The 21,505-nt window shown below is 40.2% G+C and overlaps 2 protein-coding genes across 2 annotated transcripts in view; one reads left to right on the plus strand and one right to left on the minus strand.

Annotated features, from left to right (window-relative positions):
- The window catches only part of CGAS (cyclic GMP-AMP synthase), a 42,001-nt gene extending 39,614 nt beyond the window's left edge, over positions 1-2,387 (plus strand). The window contains exon 6 of the mRNA XM_064360917.1: positions 88-2,387. Coding sequence (XP_064216987.1) covers positions 88-167 — 80 coding nt within the window. The 3' untranslated portion in view covers positions 168-2,387. The remainder of the gene's footprint in view (positions 1-87) is intronic.
- DDX43 (DEAD-box helicase 43) lies at positions 850-20,435 on the minus strand. The gene is made up of 16 exons (XM_012471782.2): positions 20,186-20,435; positions 17,153-17,208; positions 15,740-15,863; positions 13,855-13,986; positions 12,379-12,460; positions 10,911-11,067; positions 10,205-10,323; positions 9,134-9,244; positions 8,653-8,794; positions 7,360-7,460; positions 4,963-5,050; positions 2,999-3,126; positions 2,704-2,813; positions 2,100-2,238; positions 1,513-1,600; positions 850-995 (listed from the first exon to the last, which is right to left on the minus strand). The coding sequence occupies exons 1-16, from the start codon at positions 20,433-20,435 to the stop codon at positions 882-884; spliced, it is 1,941 nt and encodes a 646-aa protein (XP_012327205.2). The 3' UTR covers positions 850-881.
- Between the last annotated feature and the right edge of the window lie 1,070 nt (positions 20,436-21,505).

The following is a 21,505-nucleotide window of genomic DNA, read 5'->3' on the forward strand; positions in this document are numbered from 1 at the left end:
AAAAAAAAAAAAAAAGCTTAATTGTGATGAAATAAATATACCCAAATTTACCACAACCAGTTTTAAGTGTGCAGCTCCGTAGTGGAGACAGCATTTCTGTTTTCCAGGCTGGAGTGCAGTGGCACAATCTCAGCTCACTCCAACCTCCACCTCCCAGAACCAAGTGATTCTCCTGCCTCAGCCTCCCATGTAGCTGGGATTACAGATGTGAGCCACCATGCCTGGCTTTATTTTTAGTAGAGACGGGGTTTCACCCATGTTGGCCAGGATGGGCTCGAACTCCTGACCTCAAGTGATCCACTCACCTTAACCTCTCAGTGCTAGGATTACAGGTGTGAGCCACTGTGTACGGCCTCCCAAACTTTCATACCATGAAAAACTCTGTACTCACCAAACAATTCCCCTACCCACTTCCCAAGCCCTTTGTAACCACCATTCTACTTTCTGGCACTGTGAATTTTACTATCCTAAGCACCTCCTACAAGTGGGATCATATAGAATGTCCTTGTAATTGGCTTATTTCTCTAACCATAATATCCTCAAGGTTCATCTATGACAGAATTTTCTTGCTTTTTAGGGCTGAATGATATTCCATTGTGTTTATCTACTCATTCACTAATGGATGCTTGGGTTGTATGCCCTTGACTATTATGAATAGTGCTGCTATAAACATGAGTACAAAAAGACCTGGTTTCATTAGTTTCAATGTATACCCAGAAAGATTGACTAATAATTTTGAGTAATACCTAGTTTAACATAACAAATACAATATAATGCTCATTGTAATAAACATTATTCACAGAGCCTCGTTTAAGAAAGCAGGCATTTTAAGGTCCGTGTGTTACTGAACTTTCACCTCTACCACACTAGTACAGAAGACATTAATGAAACTTCTTGGGCCTTCCTTGAGGTCTTTCCATTTTTCTTTCCATTTCTCTTTTCTGTTGACGCTCCTTGAACCTCTCAGCCATTGATAAAAGGTCATCAGGAATAGTCTGAAATTATTGAACGTGTTATTAGTATTCTGCGATTTCTACAATGCTAAATAAAATGCCTCCAAATCATTTCAGATAATCGCACAGCAGGTTACATGAAACAGGTATCTTGATTAAACCCCACATCTATCTGCAGGCTACAAAATTTGCTGCTTCAGCTGCTTCCAAGTGCCCTTAATGTGCCTTTATATGGTAGTGTTTTCTACATATTCTTTCTTACCTCTGGGCCTGAATATGTTCCCCCTGCTAGATCGTTTACCCCATCTTCTACAACTACCCCCACCTCCACTCTACTGGTTTCTTTCTCTGCGGGGCTTTTATTGCTCATCCCCATGAGGTTAAGTTTCTCAGTCATATACTCCCATAGTTTCTTATCATTGCCATGCTGAAGCCCCCAAAACATGCTGAAAAACTTAATTTGAACTTTCCTGATAAATAGCAAGCCATAGTACCTGGCATAACTGACTGAGAAACTTATAAGAGGTAGATTTGTAATGAATTGCACACAAAGTCTCACCTGATTTGCTCTTTGCAGAATATTAACCAATTCAGGGGCAAACTTCCAATCATTTCTAGTCATAGTTGTAATGGAAACACCAGTCCTCCTTTAGTGTGGGGAAAAAAACTCATGTCATCTCATTTATAATATGCATTCATGATTCAGTTAATCCAGAATATGACTAATGAAAACTTTTTCACAGAAGCTAGAATGTATTAAGATTTAGGGTCAAACAGATTTGGAATCTGAATCTGCTGTGGTTTAAACAGCATAGGGGGTATATGACGGTAGCTCTCTTAAGAGGAAAAAGTTCTTCTCATATCCATGCCAATTTGTCAATAACCTTCAGAGTAACCACTGGGTACTAGTGGTGACACTAGATATAAAACAAATAGAACCAGATGTATGAAGCTAATCATGGATGGAATCTCATTCAGTCTGGAACAAGCCAAATGAACAGGGATAAATAAAGTAGCCAAGCAGAATCTAGGAAGTAGCTGAAAATTTTAGGCAATAGAATAAAATGTTTTTCTGGGTAGAAAGTTTGTGAGGGGAGTATTAAGAATCCAGAATTGGCCTTTCATGAGTGGACTAAGCTTACTTACCCTGCTCTTCCCGTGCGCCCTATTCGGTGTACATATTCTTCAATGTTCCGTGGAAAGTCAAAATTATAGACATGTGTAATATCGTGGACATCAAGCCCTCTAGAGGCTAGATCAGTTGCAATCAATATCCTCACTTTGCCTAAAAAGTAAAGCCAAATGAACATTGAACCATTCCAGTATAAACCAACCCAAGATCTAAAAACTGTACTTGCCCTTACTAATTTAATCAGTTTATTTCTTACTGCTCACATTAAATTGCTTACTTAGTTAAAATGGACTTTTCTTTAACTGCCGGCAAGCTACAAGATACCGTGGTTCAGCAAATGGTTCTTAAACCCTTCAAACCATGATAGAAAGGTACATTTTTCAGGTAACTTCAGATATATTTCCTGTTGCATATTAATACCTTGATATCCAGGTCTAAAGTCTTTTGTGTTTAATGTTTAGAGGCAGATTAATGTTTAGAGCTCTAATGAGTGTAGTTTTAGGATATAGAAGGTGAGGACAGATCTTAGAAATAAATGGCTTTCATGAAAAGATGCTGTCACTCAGCCAAGCCCAGGTATTGCACTTATTTTAAACTGTATGAAATTACATAACATACCTGTTTTAAAGTTCTCTAACGCTTTTTCCCGATCTCTCTGTTCTCTATCTCCATGCAGAGACTCTATTGACATATTTCCAAGTATTAGCTCACTTGATAAGTGATCCGCGCTGAAGCAAATGATAAAGACAGCATACTTAGGTGCTTATTCTAATACCACCAGTTTTACTTCTATTAGAAAAAATCTGAAGTAATATAACAGATATATCATCCCCATTTGAAATTAGTATATAAGTAGAAATGATCCTAGACAAATCAACTTAATTACAATGGACATCCAAGAAAAAATACCTACACAGCTTTTCGAGAAACAAAGACTATGACTTTGTCTGTGGATGACAAACTCTGTAGAAAAGTTTGTATGTGAATCCATTTCTCTTCCTCGGTGGTTACAATTATATTTTGTTGCACTGAACTTACAGCCTAAAGAATTCAAAGAACACAGTTCATCAAGTTCATGAAGATTTAAGAGGAGACCACATACATCAGCTCAATAGATCTTCTCTCATTGGTTGTTTTTAATAAACTACTAAGCAAAATGGCTGACGTCCTAAAAATAATTTGTTTCTACTCAAGATTTATATCTGAGACTTCACTTAGCCTCAAAATACTATTGGTACCATTCCTTCAAACTATGTCTCTAATCATTTTATTTAATTTTATTTTGAGACCAGTCTCACTCTGTCGCCTAGGCTGGAGTGCAGTGGCTGGATGTCTCTAATCATTTTATTTAATTTTATTTTGAGACCAGTCTCACTCTGTCGCCTAGGCTGGAGTGCAGTGGCCGGATGTCTCTAATCATTTTACAAAACAAACTGTTACTGGATCACTGTTTCTAAATCCCTAATGAAATAAGGGGTCTAAGCAATGACCCATTATTATTAATGATTAAGTGAGAGGCCAATTTCATCTATTAATGATTAAGCAAAAAGCCAGAAAGAGAACTTCATATATAACAAAGGGGTCCCACACTGACAACACATGAACCCAATATTCAATCCTAACTTCATAAAGGGGACAGACTTACATTTATGTATATGTATATACTTATGTTTATACCCTGATCCTAACAGGGTTAAAATGAGGCATCAGAAAAACATAAACCCTGACTTCACTGGGTGCAGTGGCTCATGCCTGTAATCCCAGCACTTTGGGAGGCTGGGGTGGGTGATCACCTGAGGTCAGGAGTTTGAGACCAGCCTGGCCAACAGGGCCAAACCCTGTCTCTACTAAAATACAAAACTTAGCTGGGCATGGTGGCCACGTATGGAATCCCAGCTACTCAGGAGGCTGAGGCAGGAGAATCACTTGAACCCAGGAGGCAGAGGTTGCAGTGAGTCAAGATTGCCCCCACTGCACTCCAGCCTGGGCAACGGAGTGAGATTCTGTCTTAAAAAAAAGCCCTGACTGGGGCTTAAAAAAAAGGCCGGGCATGGTGGCTCACACCTGTAATCCAAAAAAAAAAAAGAAAAAACAATATTTCAATGTCATTAGGCGATACCAAGTACTTAAGCCAAGTAAAAATATTTTAAAAGGTTGTTTGCTTGGCCGGGCGTGGTGGCTCACACCTGTAATCCAAGCACTTTGGAGGCCAAGGTGGGTTGATCACCTGAGGTCGGGAGTTCAAGACCAGCCTGACCAACATGGTGAAACCTCGTACAAATATTTTAAAAGTAAAAATATTTTAAAAGGTTGTTTGCTTGGCCGGGCGTGGTGGCTCACACCTGTAATCCAAGCACTTTGGAAGCCAAGGTGGGTTGATCACCTGAGGTCGGGAGTTCAAGACCAGCCTGACCAACATGGTGAAACCTCGTACAAAAAAAAAAGTAAAAATAAATAAATAAAATAAATAAATAAATAAAAGGTTGTTGGCTCACGCCTGTAATCCCAGTACTTTGGGAGGCTGAGGTTGGTACATCACTTGTTCAAGAGCAGCCTGGGAAACATGGTGAAGCCCTGTCTCTACTAAAAATAAAAAAAAAAATAGCTGGGTATAGTGGCATGCACCTGTAGTTCCAGCTACTCTGGAGGCTAAGGTGAGAGGATTGCTTGAGTTGGGAAGGTAGAGACTAGAGGTTGATGGTATTGGCCGATTATTGAAATTTCAAATAAGACAATGGTATTATTGCTCTATTAAACTTAGATGCATTTGTGATTTGCCCTAAAACTGGGGAGTGGGCAGACTAGGCACACCAAAATTAGCTATCTTCAGAATTTTCGTAAGATATGTTAAACAATAGTAGTAAAAAACAAACTTACCACAAGATCCAATGTACCAACATAGACAAGCATTGGCTCTTTCAAATAAGATTGTGCGAGGCGATGAACAGAACGTGGCCATGTAGCACTGGGGATACAAGATACAAATGTTACAATTTTGTTGTAAAAACACTACTATGTTTTCTTAACCATGCTATGAACCAAGTTACTCATGAAAGACAAATTTAGTAGTTCTTATTTTTTCAGTAAGGCAGATTTAACAGTTAATTCACTAATTAGTCAACTATTGTAAAGCTATTAGACAGAATAATAGCTTTCATCAATAGGTTTTTGGCCAAGCCCAGTGGCTCAGGCCAGCACTTTGGGAGGCTGAGATGGGCAGATCACCTGAGGTCAAGAGAGACTAGCCTGGTCAACATGGTGAAACCTCGTCTCTACTAAAATTAGCTGGGTGTGGTGGTGGGCACTTCTAATCCCAGCTACTTGGGAGGCTGAGGCAGGAGAATCACTTGAACTTGGGAGGTGGAGGTTGCAGTGAGTTGAGATCCTACCACACTCCAGCCTGGATGACAGAGCAAGACTCCATGTCAAGAAAATATAAATAAATGAAAGAAAAAGACAAGGTACTAAAGGGATTAGTATTAGGTTAATTTTATATGTTGGTGTTTATAAATGACAAAAAAAAAAAAAGAAAAAACAATATTTCAATGTCATTAGGCGATACCAAGTACTTAAGCCAAGTAAAAATATTTTAAAAGGTTGTTTGCTTGGCCGGGCGTGGTGGCTCACACCTGTAATCCAAGCACTTTGGAGGCCAAGGTGGGTTGATCACCTGAGGTCGGGAGTTCAAGACCAGCCTGACCAACATGGTGAAACCTCGTACAAAAAAAAAAGTAAAAATAAATAAATAAAATAAATAAATAAATAAAAGGTTGTTGGCTCACGCCTGTAATCCCAGTACTTTGGGAGGCTGAGGTTGGTACATCACTTGTTCAAGAGCAGCCTGGGAAACATGGTGAAGCCCTGTCTCTACTAAAAATAAAAAAAAAAATAGCTGGGTATAGTGGCATGCACCTGTAGTTCCAGCTACTCTGGAGGCTAAGGTGAGAGGATTGCTTGAGTTGGGAAGGTAGAGACTGCAGTGAGCCAAGGTAGTGCCACTGCACTCCATCCTGGGTCAAAAAACAATACAAGAAAAACTTTCAAAACACAGTGATCAAAGAAGATCTACATTTAAATGTTTCCTCAACTAGAAAATAATGAAAGTGACCACTTTGTATACATTCACAGTAATTCAATAAAATCTATGTTCTCTTTTCCTGGGCTGGACCTCATGGCTCAAACTTGTAATCCCAGCACTTTGGGAGGCCTAGGCACGTGGATCACTTGAGGTCAGGAGTTCCAGACCAGTCTGGCCAACATGGGGAAACCCCATTGGTAAAATACAAAAAAAATTAGCCAGGCAAGGTGGTGTGTGAGTATAGTCCCAGCTACTCAGGAGGCTGAGACAGGAGAATCACTTGAACCCAGGAGGCAGAGGTTGCAATAGGCCAAGATTGCACCACTGCACTCCAGCCTGGGCGTAAGCAAGACTTTGTCTCAAAATAAATGAATAAATTCACTTTTCTTGAAACATGAAGGTCATTTGTGATAAAACTATATATGAGGGATTTAGTATTTCTTCAACTTTATGTTATTTACACTAATAAAGACAAAGGATATAAGCTCAGGAGATATCTTTTTCTTTTTTGAGACAGATTTTCACTCTTGTTGCCCAAGCTGGAGTGCAGTGGCATGATGTCTGCTCACTGTAACCTCCTACCCTCCACCTACTGGGTTCAAGTGATTCTCCTGCCTCAGTCTTCCGAGTAGCCGGGACAACAGGGTGTGCCACTATGCCTGGCTAATTTTTCTATTTTTAGTATAGGTGAAGTTTCGCCATGTTAGCCAGGCTGGCCTCAAACTCCTGACATCAAGTGATCTGTCTGCTTTGGCCTCCCAAAGTGCTGGGATTACACGTGTGAGCTACTGCGTGCAGCAAATTTTATGTTATTTTTACTAATAAAGACAAATGCTATAAGCCCAGGAGATATTCTTTATAGAGCACTCTATATTCAATGATTGCTTCCTATTTTACTGTGAGCAGTAAGGATTCAGTAATCAAATGTTTATCTCCTTAGATAAGTGAACCCTTTATTCAAAAGTGAGACCTTACTTTCATAGTAACTGTTTGTGTGGAAATCTCTATCTGTAATTTAGGAAACTCAATAGTAATTAATAAGCAGTTATTGTTACCCTGTTCTACTTCGAATGTCATGAGATCTTTCACCTCAAGATTTCAACACTTCCAAGTAATGCTCAAATATTGTGGGAAACAGAATGAGATTCTGTTCCACTGATTTCTATTTTGCACATAGTAATTAGGCATATACCTACCTGGTCATAACTGTCTGCCTATCTGGGCGCACATCTAACAAAATCTTCATTATCTGGGGTTCAAATCCCATGTCTAACATCTTGTCTGCTTCATCTAAAACCTGCATTGAAAAAAGAATGTGACTCGATTACAAGTGGGAGGCAGGTAACAACACATATGCTTTCTTTACTAGTAGAACACTAAGAAAGGTTTTTCTCATTTTCCCTATTACTTAAGCCAAGATTTTAATTTCTCCAGAGGTCAGAATACTAAGCAATTTGTCATTGTACATGGTCTAAATTGATTATTGTTGGCTTTCCAATACCTTCCAAATCTCCTTAAACTTTTAAGTGTCTAAAATATCCAAGTAGATTTTAATTATTGTGTACTTATCTCAATTTTCCAAAATTTAAAATAAACAAACATACATGATAATTTCAAATAGGATTCTTAATTCTTTCAACATGCTAAAGAGAATGGGAAATATTCCTAGATCCATTAGAAAACCGACAGCCATAGCTGAGTGTGGTGGCTCATGCCTGTTATTCTAGCACTTTGTGAGGCCAGGAAGGCGGATCACCTGGTTAGGAGTTGTTTAAGACCAGCCTGGCCAACATTGTGACCTTGTCTCTACTACAAAGTTAGCTGGGCATGGTGGCAAGTGCCTGTAGTCCCAGCTTTTGGGAGGCTGAGACAGGAGAATCATTTGAATCTACAAGGCAGAAGCTGCAGTGAGCCAAGATCTCGCCACTGCACTACAGCCTGGGCAACAAGAGGGAAACTCTGTCTCAAAAAATAATAAAATCAACAGCTGTTCTAAAAGGAACTGATATCCAAACACTTGGGAGTTGATTAAAACTATTAAAAGTACAAGGGGAAGGAGGAGAAAATAAAATATAGTTCAGTTTTTCTGTTGTTGTTTGAGATGAACTCTTTTTTTTTTTTTAATTTTTTATATATTTTTTTAATGAGTTTAGCTCTTACTGCCCAGGCTAGAGTACAATGGCATGATCGCAGCTCACTGCAACCCCCACCTTCCCAGTTTAAGTGATTCTCCTGTCTCAGCCTCCTGAGTAGCAGGGAGTAGCTGGGATTAGCTGGGATTATAGGCACATGCCACCATGCTAGACTAATTTTTGTATTTTCAGTAGAAACGGGGTTTCATCATATTGGTCAGGCTGGTCTGGAACTCAACCTCAGGTGATCTGCCCTCCTTGGCCTCCCAATGTGCTGGGATTACAGGCCTGAGCCACTGTGCCTGGCCAGTTCAGTTATTTTTTGAACCCAGCACCCCAAACCCCTATCATGATTACCAAGTAGGTTATATTCTTCAGATTGACAAAGTTATTCATTTGAAGATCATTCAGTCTTCCGGGAGTTGCAATTATGATATCTACACCTTTTCTAAGTCCTTTTATTTGTTCGTCTCTGTTTCCACCACCATATACACAAACACTTAAAAAGAAAAAATTCAAAGGTCAATGTTCAGGCACAGAATACCGCATCACAACTTAAAATCCAATAGAAGGGATTAAAATCAATTATCAGGTACCTTTAATGGTATCTACCCCTTTCTGAGGATTATGTACACCCACCAATCCATAATGTTGTATCTTAAAGACCAATATTTATACTATCACCTGACCCAGGCTCTTGACTGATTAGATTAGTGCTAAATGCATGACCCATAGAGCCATTTAGATTTTCTGAAAGTGTGAAAAAGAGAAGATATAGAAAGCTACAAATGATTAAAATATGATACTAGTGAAGGAATGGCAAGAATTAATTACCTACCTCCGAAGCCCTTTATATGAATATTTGCAACATTCTCCTTCAACTTGAAGTGCTAACTCCCTAGTGGGAGTTAGAACTAACATGCCAGGTCTATTCCTTTGACCTTTCAAGCTTTGGAGAGAAAACATTAATATTAATAATTAATATTGTTACATTCAGTGCCATCGAGATTTGTAGCAACCAGCCTGGCGAGGTGGCTTATGCCTGTAACCCCAGCACTTCGGGAGGCTGAGGTGGACAGATTACCTGAGGTCAGGAGTTTGAGACTAGCCTGACCAACTTTGTGAAACCCTGTTTCTACTAAAAATACAAAAAATTATACATGATGGCGGGCACCTGTAATCTCAGCTACTCACGAGGCTGAGGCAGAAGAATCACTTGAACCCAGGAGGCAGAGCCTGGGTGACAAGAGTGAAACTCTATCTCAGAAGAAAAAAAAAAAAAGATTTGTAGCAAGGAGTATCAGACATACAGTATGCCTTTTTGTGAGAAGGTATATGATTAAAAGTTGTCTCTACATATCACAGACTTTGCTAATTATAATCTACGTACCTAAAAAATGGGTGATATTATATAGAACATGCCAAATTTCCCATAAGAGAATGTATTGTTTTCTCAGATTTAACATTGCTTTACCGAGAGACTAGTGTCAGTTTTTATATACTTTTTTTTTACAAAAGCAATACATATTTACCACGAACTAGAGAAATTTTTAAAAACTACAAACCTTAAAACCCAATTTCCCAATAGCAGTCTTTTGTTTAAGATGGTCTTTTTCATTGACATTTAAAATGTCAAATATTTTATCATGGAATAGATAAGTATATTGGACATAGTTTAAACAGTTTCTGCTGTTTCACTATTAAAGCTTGTGGTAGATATTACCTATTGCCTTCTAAAAATGTTTTGCCAATTTATACTTTCACCAGCACAATGTAAGTGTACTTCCTAGCATCTTCTCCAAAGCTAGGCATTACCTTTGAATCAAGCAATAGGTAAAGAAACTTTACATTTCTGATATCTAAATCTATTAAACCTCTGTAAAAAGAAACCAGTTAAAGGAATTCTTACGTTGGTTGAAGGTCCAAATGAATAAATCCAGGTATTAAATAACACAATGTCTTCCCTGTTCCAGTTTGGGCTACTCCTATAAGATCTATTCCTTGCAACACAACGGGCCATGCTTGTGCCTGAAACAGAATGATAAACATTAACACAACAAGTACATCATTTTTTTGGCCAATTATTCCTCTTTTCCCAGTTCCAAACTTCTTTCAACAAAAACTTTTTGAACACTAGGGAGAAGGTGCTGGGGGAATGCTAAGAGACAATGGCTCCCTGGTGTCTTCTAATAATCTGATATCGGCCAGGCGTGGTGGCTCATGCCTATAATCCCAGCAATTGGGAGGCTGAGGCAAATGGATTGCCTGAGGTCAGGAGTTCGAGACCAGCCTGGCTAACATGGTGAAACCCCATTTCTTGAATCATGAGGTTGGTTTAAAAAAAAGAAACCCCATTTCTACTAAAAATACAAAGAGTTAGCCAGGCATGATGGTGCACACCTGTAATTCCAGCTCTTTGGAAGGCTGAGGCAGGAGAATTGCTTAAACCCAGGAAGTGGAGGTTGCAGTGAGCCGAGACTGTGCCACTGCACTCCAGCTTGTGTAATGAGTAAAACTCCATCTCAAACAAAAACAAAAACAAAAAACAAAAAACACTAAAGATAACACTATTTTTGAAGAAAAACATTGAAATACTGTAATTAATGAAAGCATACCTGAATAGGTGTTGGCTCTTTAAAACCTGATTTTTTAATGTTTTCCATAACCTCAGGATAGTAATGAAAGGCATCATCAAAAGTACAGGTTGGATTGGGGATAGGTCGTTTCTCCCCATCCTTCAAGTCATCCCATGTTATATTAAAATTTTCTTTCCTTCAAAGAATAAAAACAATTAGTGGCTTTTCTCACTTTACTCCCCAAGCAAGACATTCTCCAAAATCAGTCTGGTCTTATCTAGAAATTCAACTGCAACTGTGACTGTGGGGAAAGTTATAATGAAACGTACAAAGAAATAGAAGCAAGAGTCCATCTGTCCCTTATCTAAGAATAGTTGCAATGGGAAGGTTAAAAACATTATACAGTTTTTCTGGCAAACAAAACAAAACAAAAACATTATACATTAGTAGGCCAATGAATGTTTCATGGATCAAAAGTGAGAAGTCTGAAAACCATGCTTCATAAATTAAAATCAGATTTGGCAAACAAGGAAGGCCTACGATGTTCCACACATTTCATTAATGCATCCTTAACAATCCTATGTATTAGGAAATATTATCAATTTGACAGGTGATTGTACAGTAAGTTACCTTGTTCCTCACCTTGACCATTCTGCTATTCCATAGCATCTCTCAGTGTTTTTTTCTTTTTTTCTTTTCGTTTATGTGAAAGTTCACAAGCATCTTTCAGTTTTATCAAACTTTAATAGTAAGAAAAAAGCTTGCAATTCAAACCTTCCAAGGCTGGGCGAGGCAGCTCACACCTGTAATCCTAGCACTTTGGGAGGCCGAGGCAGGTGGATTGCCTGAGCTCAGAAGTTCAAGACCAGCCTGGGGAACAAGGTGAAACCCCCTCTCCACTAAAATACAGAAAATTAGTTAGTGTGGCAGTGTGTGCCTGTAGTCCCAGCTACTTGGGAGGCTGAGGCAGAAGAATTGCTTGAACCCAGGAGGCAGAAGTTGCAGTGAGCCAAGATCATGCCACTGCACTTCAGCCTGGGAGACAAAGAAAGACTTTAACTACAAAAATAAAAACAAATAAATAAATGAAACCTTCCAATTACAGGTAACAAGGACTGAAGTGTTTAAGAAATTAACAAGATTATTTTTTTTTTCAATTAAACTATTGGAGGAATAATTCTCTAAAATTGCTGTCCAATATAGCAGGCACTAGCCCTACATGACTATCTCAATTTAATTAATATAAACTTTCGTTTTCTCAGTTACACCAGCCATACTTTACATGCCAGTCTACTCCATTAGACATAAATATAGACCATTTTCCATTACTGCAGGAAGTTTTACTAGACAACAATACTTTAATACAATATAAGTTAAGTTAACACATTTACATTTGAATATTGAAGGTGTAGTAGCCTTCGACTATCATTTCACATTTGCCCAAAGTATTAACACCAATAACATAACTATACATATACTTACACCACAAGGTAATAAAACTACCCACCTCCAACTATCTGCTTGTACTTTGGACATCGCACTTGTGGCAGCCGACTCTTTATAAAAGTTTTTCTTAATTGGTGGTAAATCTGGGACAAAAATGAAAATCCACACTTTGATGAATGTACAGCATCATTAATAGTCAAAGCTACAGAAATCATACAATATATTTTATTTACCACACCTATCATTTGACAGTTCTACACTCTGCCAGCTAGGCTTGCTCCCATCGAAAAGATCTCCCTTTCTGCACGCTGGGCACCAGTAGCTTAGACCTGTAATCCCAGCACTTTGGGAGTCTGGCATGGGAGGATCACTTGAGCCTGAGCAAAATAGTGACACCCTGTCTCTACAGAAATTTCTTTAAATTAGTCTGGCAGCCAGGTGCAGTGGCACATGCCTATAATCCCAGCTCTTGGGAGGCTGAGGAGTGTGAATCAGAAGGTCAGGAGTTCAAGACCAGCCTAGCCAACATGGTGAAACCCCGTCTCTACTAAAAATACAAAAATTAGCTGGGCATAGTGGTGTGTGCCTGTAATCCCAGCTACTCGGGAGGTTGAGGCAAAAGAACTGCTTGAACCCAGGAGGCGGAGGTTGCAGTGAGCTGAGATGGCTCCACTGCACTACAGCCTGAGCAACAAAACTCAGTCTCAAAAAAAAAAAAAAAGGCTTTGAATGGTGGTATATGCCTGTAGTCTCAGCCAGTTGAGAGGCTGAGGTGAGAGGATTGCCTCAGCCTGGGAGAGGGAGGCTGCAATGACTTGTGATTTTGCCATTGCACTTTAGCCTGGACAACAGAGTGAAACCCTCAAAAACAAGTTTAATAAAAAATAAAATGATGCATGCTTTTTAAGACATAAAACAACACAATTGATAAATATACTCTCATGCATAGTAGTTTGATTATCTTTTCTTTGAAGGTTCATCCAATTACTTTTTTAGGAATTGCATCTATCCTTGGCCTACTCTCTTAAGCTACATTCCTTAAAAGTATATTATACCAGGGCAGGTGCAGTGGCTCACGCCTGTAATCCCAGCACTTTGAGAGGCCGAGGTGGGTAGATCACCAGGTCAGGAGTTCAAGACCAGCCTGGCCAACGTGGTGAAATCCCATCTCTACTAAAAATACAAAAACTAGCCAGGCGTGGTGGTGGGCACCTGTAATACAAGCTACTAGGAAGGCTGAGGCAGGAGAATTGCTTAAACCCAGGAGGCAGAAGTTGCAGTGAGCTGCGATTGCATCACTGCACTCCAGCCTGGGTGACACAACAAGACTGTCTCAAAAAAAAATGGTTTAACATGTAATATTTCCCTTGTAGCATAAATGACAGCTGACAACATAGAAACTAGGGACTAATTGCAGCATTTTAGATTTTACTGTTTTTATAACATTTCATTACTAAAAATAAAGCAAGACATTTTATGGAGGATAAAAACTAGCTAACAGAAACAATATATGTAAATGATAGGAAGCAGCACAGACCTGCCCACTTTTTTTGCTGCCATTTCAAACCTTCCTCTCTAATTTGATCCCAGTCTATCAACGGCCGAGCTCCTGCAACTACACTGTTACCTGTGCTTCGACCTTTTCCACCAGAAGGTTGTAATGCAATACCTGTTAAAAACATTTTTATCAGATTAGTTTTTTTCTATTTGTTTCTTAATAATCAGACAATGCTTAAAATATAAAATTTGGGGTTTCTGTACTACATTAACATGACATTTGTTATCATTCAACAACTTATAAAAATTTAATTTTATTGGAGAAGGTAACTAAAATAGCACAAATCTAATGTTTGTTAAAATATTGTCATACCCATTACTCAATTGTTACAATACTCCTGGGAAGCAGATATTATCCCAGGTTAATAGATGAAGAGCCAGGCTTAGTAGCTCACTCCTGTAATACCAGCACTTTGTGAGGATGGTGGGGTGGATTGCTTGAACTCAGGACTCAAGAACAACCCAGACAACATGGTGAAACCCCGTCTCTACCCTACAAAAAATTTAATTAGCTGGGCATGGTGGCACACACCTGTGGTCCCAGCTACTTGAGAGGATGAGGTGGAAGAATCACTCGTGTCCAGGAGGTCAAGGCTATAATGAGCCATGATCTACCGGGCGAGGTGGCTCACGCCTGTAATCCCTGCACTTTGGGAGGCCAAGGCAGATGGATCACCTGAGGTCAGGAGTTTGAGACCAGCCTGGCTAAGATAGTAAAACCCCATCTCTACTAAATGAAAAAATATAAAAATTTGCCAGGCGTGTAGTGGACACCTGTATTTCCATAGTGGCGGAAATTGTAGTGAGCTGAGATCATGCCACTGAACTCCAGTCTGGGTGACAGAGTGAGACTCTGTTGCAAAGAAAAAAGAGCCATGATCATATCACTGCACTACAGCCTGGAAAACACAGTGAGAACCCATCTAAAAAAAATTTAAAAAATAAATTAAAATAAAAAAATAAATAAAACCGATACAGAAATACAACCTTAGACCTTGTTTTTTTCCCCAGAAAACACTAAAAGACAATGGTGCCTTCTAAACCCAAGTGTCTCTATTCTACTTTCACATTGCTTCTAGATATGATTCAGTAATTGTTTTCTCTATTCTAAACAGATCTGCTTTTAAAAATAAATATTTGGCCAGGCGTGGTGGCTCAAGTCTGTAATCCCAGTACTTTGGGAGGCCGAGGCGGGTGGATCGCGAGGTCAAGAGATCAAGACCATCCTGGTCAACATGGTGAAACCCCGTCTCTACTAATACAAAAAATTAGCTGGGCATGGTGGCGCGTGCCTGTAATCCCAGCTACTCAGGAGGCTGAGGCAGGAGAATTGCCTGAACCCAGGAGGCGGAGGTTGCGGTGAGCCGAGATTGCGCCATTGCACTCCAGCCTGGGTAACAAGAGCGAAACTCCGTCTCAAAATAAATAAATAAATAAATAAATAAATAAATAAATAAATATTTAAGCAGTTTTCAATGTCAGCCACGAATCTGAAGACAGGACTAGGGTTAGGATCCTGGGACCAATCCTTACTCTACCCACTAACACTAAAGTATGTGTATTAAAGGGTTATTTCTCTGCTTGCAGGAACTAGATTAATACAACGAGAAAAATAAATAAATAAAGGGTTATTTGATTTTCATTTACTGTGGCTAAAAGTAAAACTGCTAGGCATGAACACAGAGATCTGGTATTTTAATTTGAGGAAAAATATTCTGGGCTTTCATTCATAGCAAAAAATCATTAAGACTACATTTATGGCAGTCTAATGCTTTGAATCAGAAAAGGAAAGCAAGTATAATGGCTTATAACACTGAATGAAATTAAAACATTTTAAAGGGCTTCAGTGAGAAAAAATTACTTACCAACTCTGCATTCTGAATTTCCTTCTAGCTTTTTCACAAAATCATCTATCACTGCTTTTGCTTTTGCTTGCATTGCTCTGCTGCCATATATTTTGACTAATGATTCTGGTCTTTCTTGTATTATCTAGGTACAAGGGGAAAAAAAGAGGTGAGATTTAAAAGTTCCCTAAGCCCCTAACCCCTTTCAACAATCACTCATCTTTAAAACTATTACAGTATAACGTAAATACAGTATTATTACCAATCGAAGTCTATATTTCTAGTTAGAGAAGAGTCTTACTTTTATACTAGGGGATTAACCTTCTGGTCAGATGCAGAGGGGCAGGACAACCTGAACATCTAAACAATGGACAGCTAGGGAATAAACTCAGCAAATCGTGTAGAGAAATAATTAAGGCATTAAACCTGACAGGTGATAGTATTTTGATTCTGAGGTTTTCAACCTATAAAATGATATTTGTTTCACCACTCATACAGAATTGTAGGGCTGAAATGAAGTAACCTATGTGCTAGAGAGTTTATTGAACTGCCAGGTTACTTAGCTAAATTCTTAACTTGATAGGATTCTATACTTATGTATACTGTTAGGAGTATGTTCATAAGACTGATACATTTTGTGAATAGAATCTACAAGTAACAGTTATCAAGAAGCATAATTTCAAATAACCTAATAGATTCAATATTTATCTAGAAAATATTATACACCAAATTTTGTCTTAGGTTGGTAATTCAATGTTTACCATCTACAGTATTTACAGGCACTACAACTCTGTATGAGTACTGAAGCAAGGCCATTACGGGATACTATGGGAAGGGACAATTACATAGAATGGGGGTCTTAGACTTACCTAAAAGGTGAGCAGGAATTATTTATGTGGAAATAGCTATGATAGCAGGGTGTGTCAGGAAGTGGGTAGAATACTCAAGGAATTAGGGAAGAGGAGACTGGAGAGGGTGCACAGGCCAGCTCAAGTCAACAATTTTAAAGAGTATAGACTTACAGGCCTGATATATTGTGAAATGTTTTTACACAGGAAAGGGACACAAATAATTTGTGTTTTAAAATGCTTGTTCTGGCCAAGCATGGTGGCTCAGGCCTGCACTCCCAGCACTTTGGGAAGCTGAAGCGGGTGGATCATCTGAGGTCAGGAGTTCAAGACCAGCCTGGCCAACATGGTGAAACCCTGTCTCTACTTAAGGTACAAAAATTAGCCAGGCGTGCTGTCAGGAACCTGTAATCTAAGCTTCTCTAGAGGCTGAGGCAGAAGAATTGCTTGAACCCGGGAGGCAGAGGTTGCAGTGCACCAAGGGTGATGGAGGGATACTCTGTCTCCAAAACAAAAAAATTAAATTAGGTGCTCCCTTAGAAATGCATAATGCTCTCTGAAGGACTGAAGAACACAGATGACTTACTTGGATTATGGTGTTTGTTGTATTTTGTATATGCTTTATTTTCAACCCACCACGACCTGTTTTTAAAAATAAAGGAAATACAATTATCAGTTGAAATCAGCAAGTTAAAAATTTACCCATTTTCCTCAACAAACATTCTCTAGTTCTCCACAAATGCTCCTAGGGTTCAACAATCACTTTTTATTTGGAAAGAGGGAAGTAAGAGGTTCTATTTCAAATTTTGGTGGGTTTTAGGAGGCTCTTATCCCAGAGAGGTGGAGACTAAAGATTATATATCAGCTCGAACAAAACCTAATTGGGTCCAAACTGGTGGAGAGGATGTAGAAATTGGAAAAATGGACAAAACTTAATAGACATTTCTCCAGTGATATACAAACGGCCAACAGGCATAAGGAGATGTTCAACATCACTAATCAGGTTCACACAAATCCGAAACCACAAAATTATTGTCGTCTCACATCTGGTAGGATGACCATTATTAAAAACAGAAAATAATTGTTGGTAAGGATGTGGAGAAATTGGAACCTCTGTGTACGGTTGGTGGATTGTAAAATGGTGCTGCCACTATGTAAAACAGTTTAGTTTTCCCAAAACATTAAAAATAGAACATATGATCCAGCAGTCTCAATTGGGACATCCAGAAGAATTGAAAGCAGAGTCTCAAAGATATATTGCACTCCCATTTTCATAATAACACCACTCAAGTCAAAAGGTGGAAGCTACCCATTTATCATAGACCCATTAATAGATAAACTGAGATAGATACATAATAATGGAATACCATTCAGCCTTAGTAAGGAAGAAAATCCTGTCTCAAGCTACAAAACGGATAAGCCTGGAAGATACTAAGCTTAGAGAATTAAGCCAATCACAAGGACAATTACTGCATAATTCTACTTTTATGGATTATCTAAAGTAATCTAACTCCAAAACAATATAAATCATGGTTCCCTGGGATGGGGCAGGAAAAAATGGGGAGCCGTTCAATGGGTATACAGTTTTAGTCATGCAAGTTCCAGAGATCTGGGATACAACATTGTGCTTATTGTTAGTATTGTGATATACATTTAAAAGAGGATAATTTAACAATAAAAAAGTTGGGTCCAGATCCAACATCAAGTGAGTGTGCTGTAGCACAGTGCCCTTACATCTGCTAAGTGTTAACTTAAGTGATTTTTATAGCAAATCCAGTGGCTTTCTTTTACGGAGCATCATTCTTCAGATCTTAAACCCAAGTCTTCTGAAGGGCCAATGAATCTCTGAGTAGTATAGCAGTTAGTCTTATAGTGCACTATTTTATAGCAGCCTCCATCTGTTCATTTTTCTCAGGTTTTAAAAAGGGTTAAATTTATCTAATAGGTAAAATGTGGCAATTTATACGCTGGCTTAATGGCAATCAATGGGATAGTCATTCTAATCATTTTTTAAATGCTTTTCAAAAAAATTCAGAAATGGGCCAGGCACAGTGGCTTACGCCTGTAATCTCAGCACTTTGGGAGGCAGAGATGGGTGGATCCACAGGAATTTGAGACTGCCCTGGGCACTATGGTGAAACCTCATCTTTACTAAAAACACAAAAATTTTCCAGGGGTGGTGGCGCACATCTAATTCTAGCTACTGGGGCGGCTGAGGTATGAGAATCGCTTGATTGAGCCTGGAAGTTGGAGGTTGTAGTGAGCTGAGATCACGCCACTGCACTCAGCCGGAGTCACAGAGCTGTCTCAAAAAATAAATCAACAGTATAAAAAAATTTAAAATTCAGAATTGAATGTTAACACTCAAGATGTAGTAAAAGCCGGGCGTGGTGGCTCACGCCTGTAATCCCAGCACTTTGGGAGGCTGAGATGGGTGGATCACAAGGTCAGGAGTTCAAGACCAGCCTGGCCAAGATGGTGAAACGCCATCTCTAAAAAAAAAGATGTAGTAAGAAAATTTTTTTTTTTAACAGTTAAAACATGTAAAATAAAAGAAACTAAAAGCAAGATAAAACTACTCTACACAGCCCTACAATAATCGTATAGCTTTTCTTTGACTACTGGCTCTAAATGGTACTCAAAGACTGAGTAAGTTTTGTTTTTCATTCTTGGGTTAGCTGTCAAAAAGCCTGTTCTAAGCATCCTTCTTCAGCCCTAAGATTTCATTTTTATTTATTTATTTATTTATTTATTTTAGAGAAAGGGTTTCACCATATTGGTCAGGCTGGTCTCGAACTCCTGACCTCAGGTGATCCACCCGCCTCAGCCTTCCAAAGTGCTGGGATTACAGGCGTGAGCCATCGCGCCCAGCCAACCTTAAGATTTCAAAAGCCTTCTAGGAGTTGCTCTCCCAAATACATTGTATAAACACCAAAAGGCGAATTTTCTTTTTTAATTGACAGTCTTGCTGTCACCCAGGCTGGAGTGCAGTGGCACAATCTCGGCTCACTGCCAACCTCTGCCGCCCAGGTTCTAGTGATTCTCATGCCTCAGCCTCCAGAGTACCTGGGATTACAGGCGCACGACAGACCCCACGCCCGGACAATTTTTTTATATTTAGTAGAGACGGGGGTTTCGCCATGTTGACCAGGCTGGTCTAGAACTCTCGACCTCCGGTGATCCAGCCGCCTCGCCCTCCCAAAGTGCTGGGATTACAGGCGGGAGCCGCCGCGCCCGGCCAGATAAGATTATATTTTAGCCCCGGTGAAATCCCGTCTCTACTAAAAATACAAAAATTAGCCGGGCATGGTGGTGCGCGCCTGTAGTCCCAACTACTCGGGAGGCTGAGGCAGGGGAATTGCTTGAACCCAGGAGGCGGAGGTTGCGGTGAGCCGAGATCGTGCCATTGCACTCCAGTCTGGGTAACAGCGAATCTCCGTCTCAAAAAAAAAAAAAATTATATTCTAGCCCCAGTTTTTAGAAATAGCTCTGAGAGACCTGAACCTCACTAGGCGGCAGCTGATTGGAGGTGAGGCCGTAGGGAGGGAATGCCTTCGCCCAGGCTCCGCCCCTGGTCCCATCTATCCTGCCCTGCCCAGCCAGCCACACCCATTCTCACCGATCACCGCGCCGACGCAGTGATTCTTCAAAGCGAAACATAGCGGCGGTTCCCCGTGACCAGCGGCCACGGCGTTCGGGGGCCTAGAGGCGCCTCTCCAGCAGCCACCTCTGACGACCCTATATCCCTCCGAACCTCCTCTATTCAACTCCTCCGCCAACCTCCTTTCTGGTGCCCGGGACGCTGTCGAACTTCGTTGACCAGCAACGACCCATGTAGAGGCCTTGGGGACTTCTCCGTGTTGGGACATAGTTCCAAGAATGGTCGCGTCCGACGTTGTTGCCGTCCGGCTCTGCTCAACCTGACTGTGCCGTCGTAAGGCTAAAACGCCAGGGCAGCCACGCAGCAGCTACTTAAGGAGCCTGCACGAGGCCAGCCACGCCCCCGCCCCCTATTCCGCCCACGCGCCCTGATTTCACACAGTCATTGGCCAGCGAGCGTTGAGGGTGGGACTTTTCCAGTTTGGCCTATAGGTTCTCTGAACCGTGGGAGTGTGCCTTGAAGTAGTCAACGCGCGATCATGTTTTTGTTTTTGTTTTTAAGAGACAGAGTTTCGCTCTTGTCGCCCAGGCTGTAGTGCAGTGGTGTGATCTCGGCTCACTGCAATCTCCGCCTCCCAGGTTCGAGCGATTCTCCTGCCTTAGCCTCCCGAGTAGCTGGCTAATTTTTGTAGAGACAGGGTTTCACCATGTTGGCCAGGCTGGTTTTGAACTCCTAACCTCAGGTGATCCGCCCGCCTCAGCCTCCCAAGGTGCTGAGATTACAGACGTGAGCCACCGCGCCCGGCCTGGTGTATTCCTTTCTAGGTGTGGAACTTCTCCCAAACTCCCACTTTGCTCCTGCCCCTACTGAACACCTACCTCAGGTTCCTGGCATCTCGGTGCCTTGGAAACCTTTTTTTATTCCCCTTTTTAAATACAGATGTGGTGTCACTGTGTTGCTCAGGCTGGTTTTGAATTCCTGGCTTCTGGCTTCAAGTGATCTTCCTGCCTCTGTTTCCCAAAGTGCTGGGATTACAGACTCCAGCCACTGCACCGGAAATGTTTTTAACAGTGACCCATAAAGTTAAGTCACTATTACAAGGTGACCCAATCCACACATAAAAATCTTGAAAGAACAGATTGACAAAACAGCATTTATCCTTAATATGTAAGCAGCATTTTGATACATTTAAGCTTATTTTAGTTTTTTAAATGGTTGTAAACCACAAAATTAAAAAAAAAAAAATTAATAGAGACAGAGTCCCAGTATACTGCCAAGGCTGGTCTCAAACTCCTGGACTCAAGTGATCCTCCCACCTCCAGATCTCATAGTGCTGGG

Source organism: Aotus nancymaae, unplaced genomic scaffold (genome assembly GCF_030222135.1).
Source record: "Aotus nancymaae isolate 86718 unplaced genomic scaffold, 86718_ANA_hifiasm-v0.15.2.pri h1tg000040l, whole genome shotgun sequence".
In the NCBI taxonomy this organism is placed as follows: Eukaryota; Metazoa; Chordata; class Mammalia; order Primates; family Aotidae; genus Aotus; species Aotus nancymaae.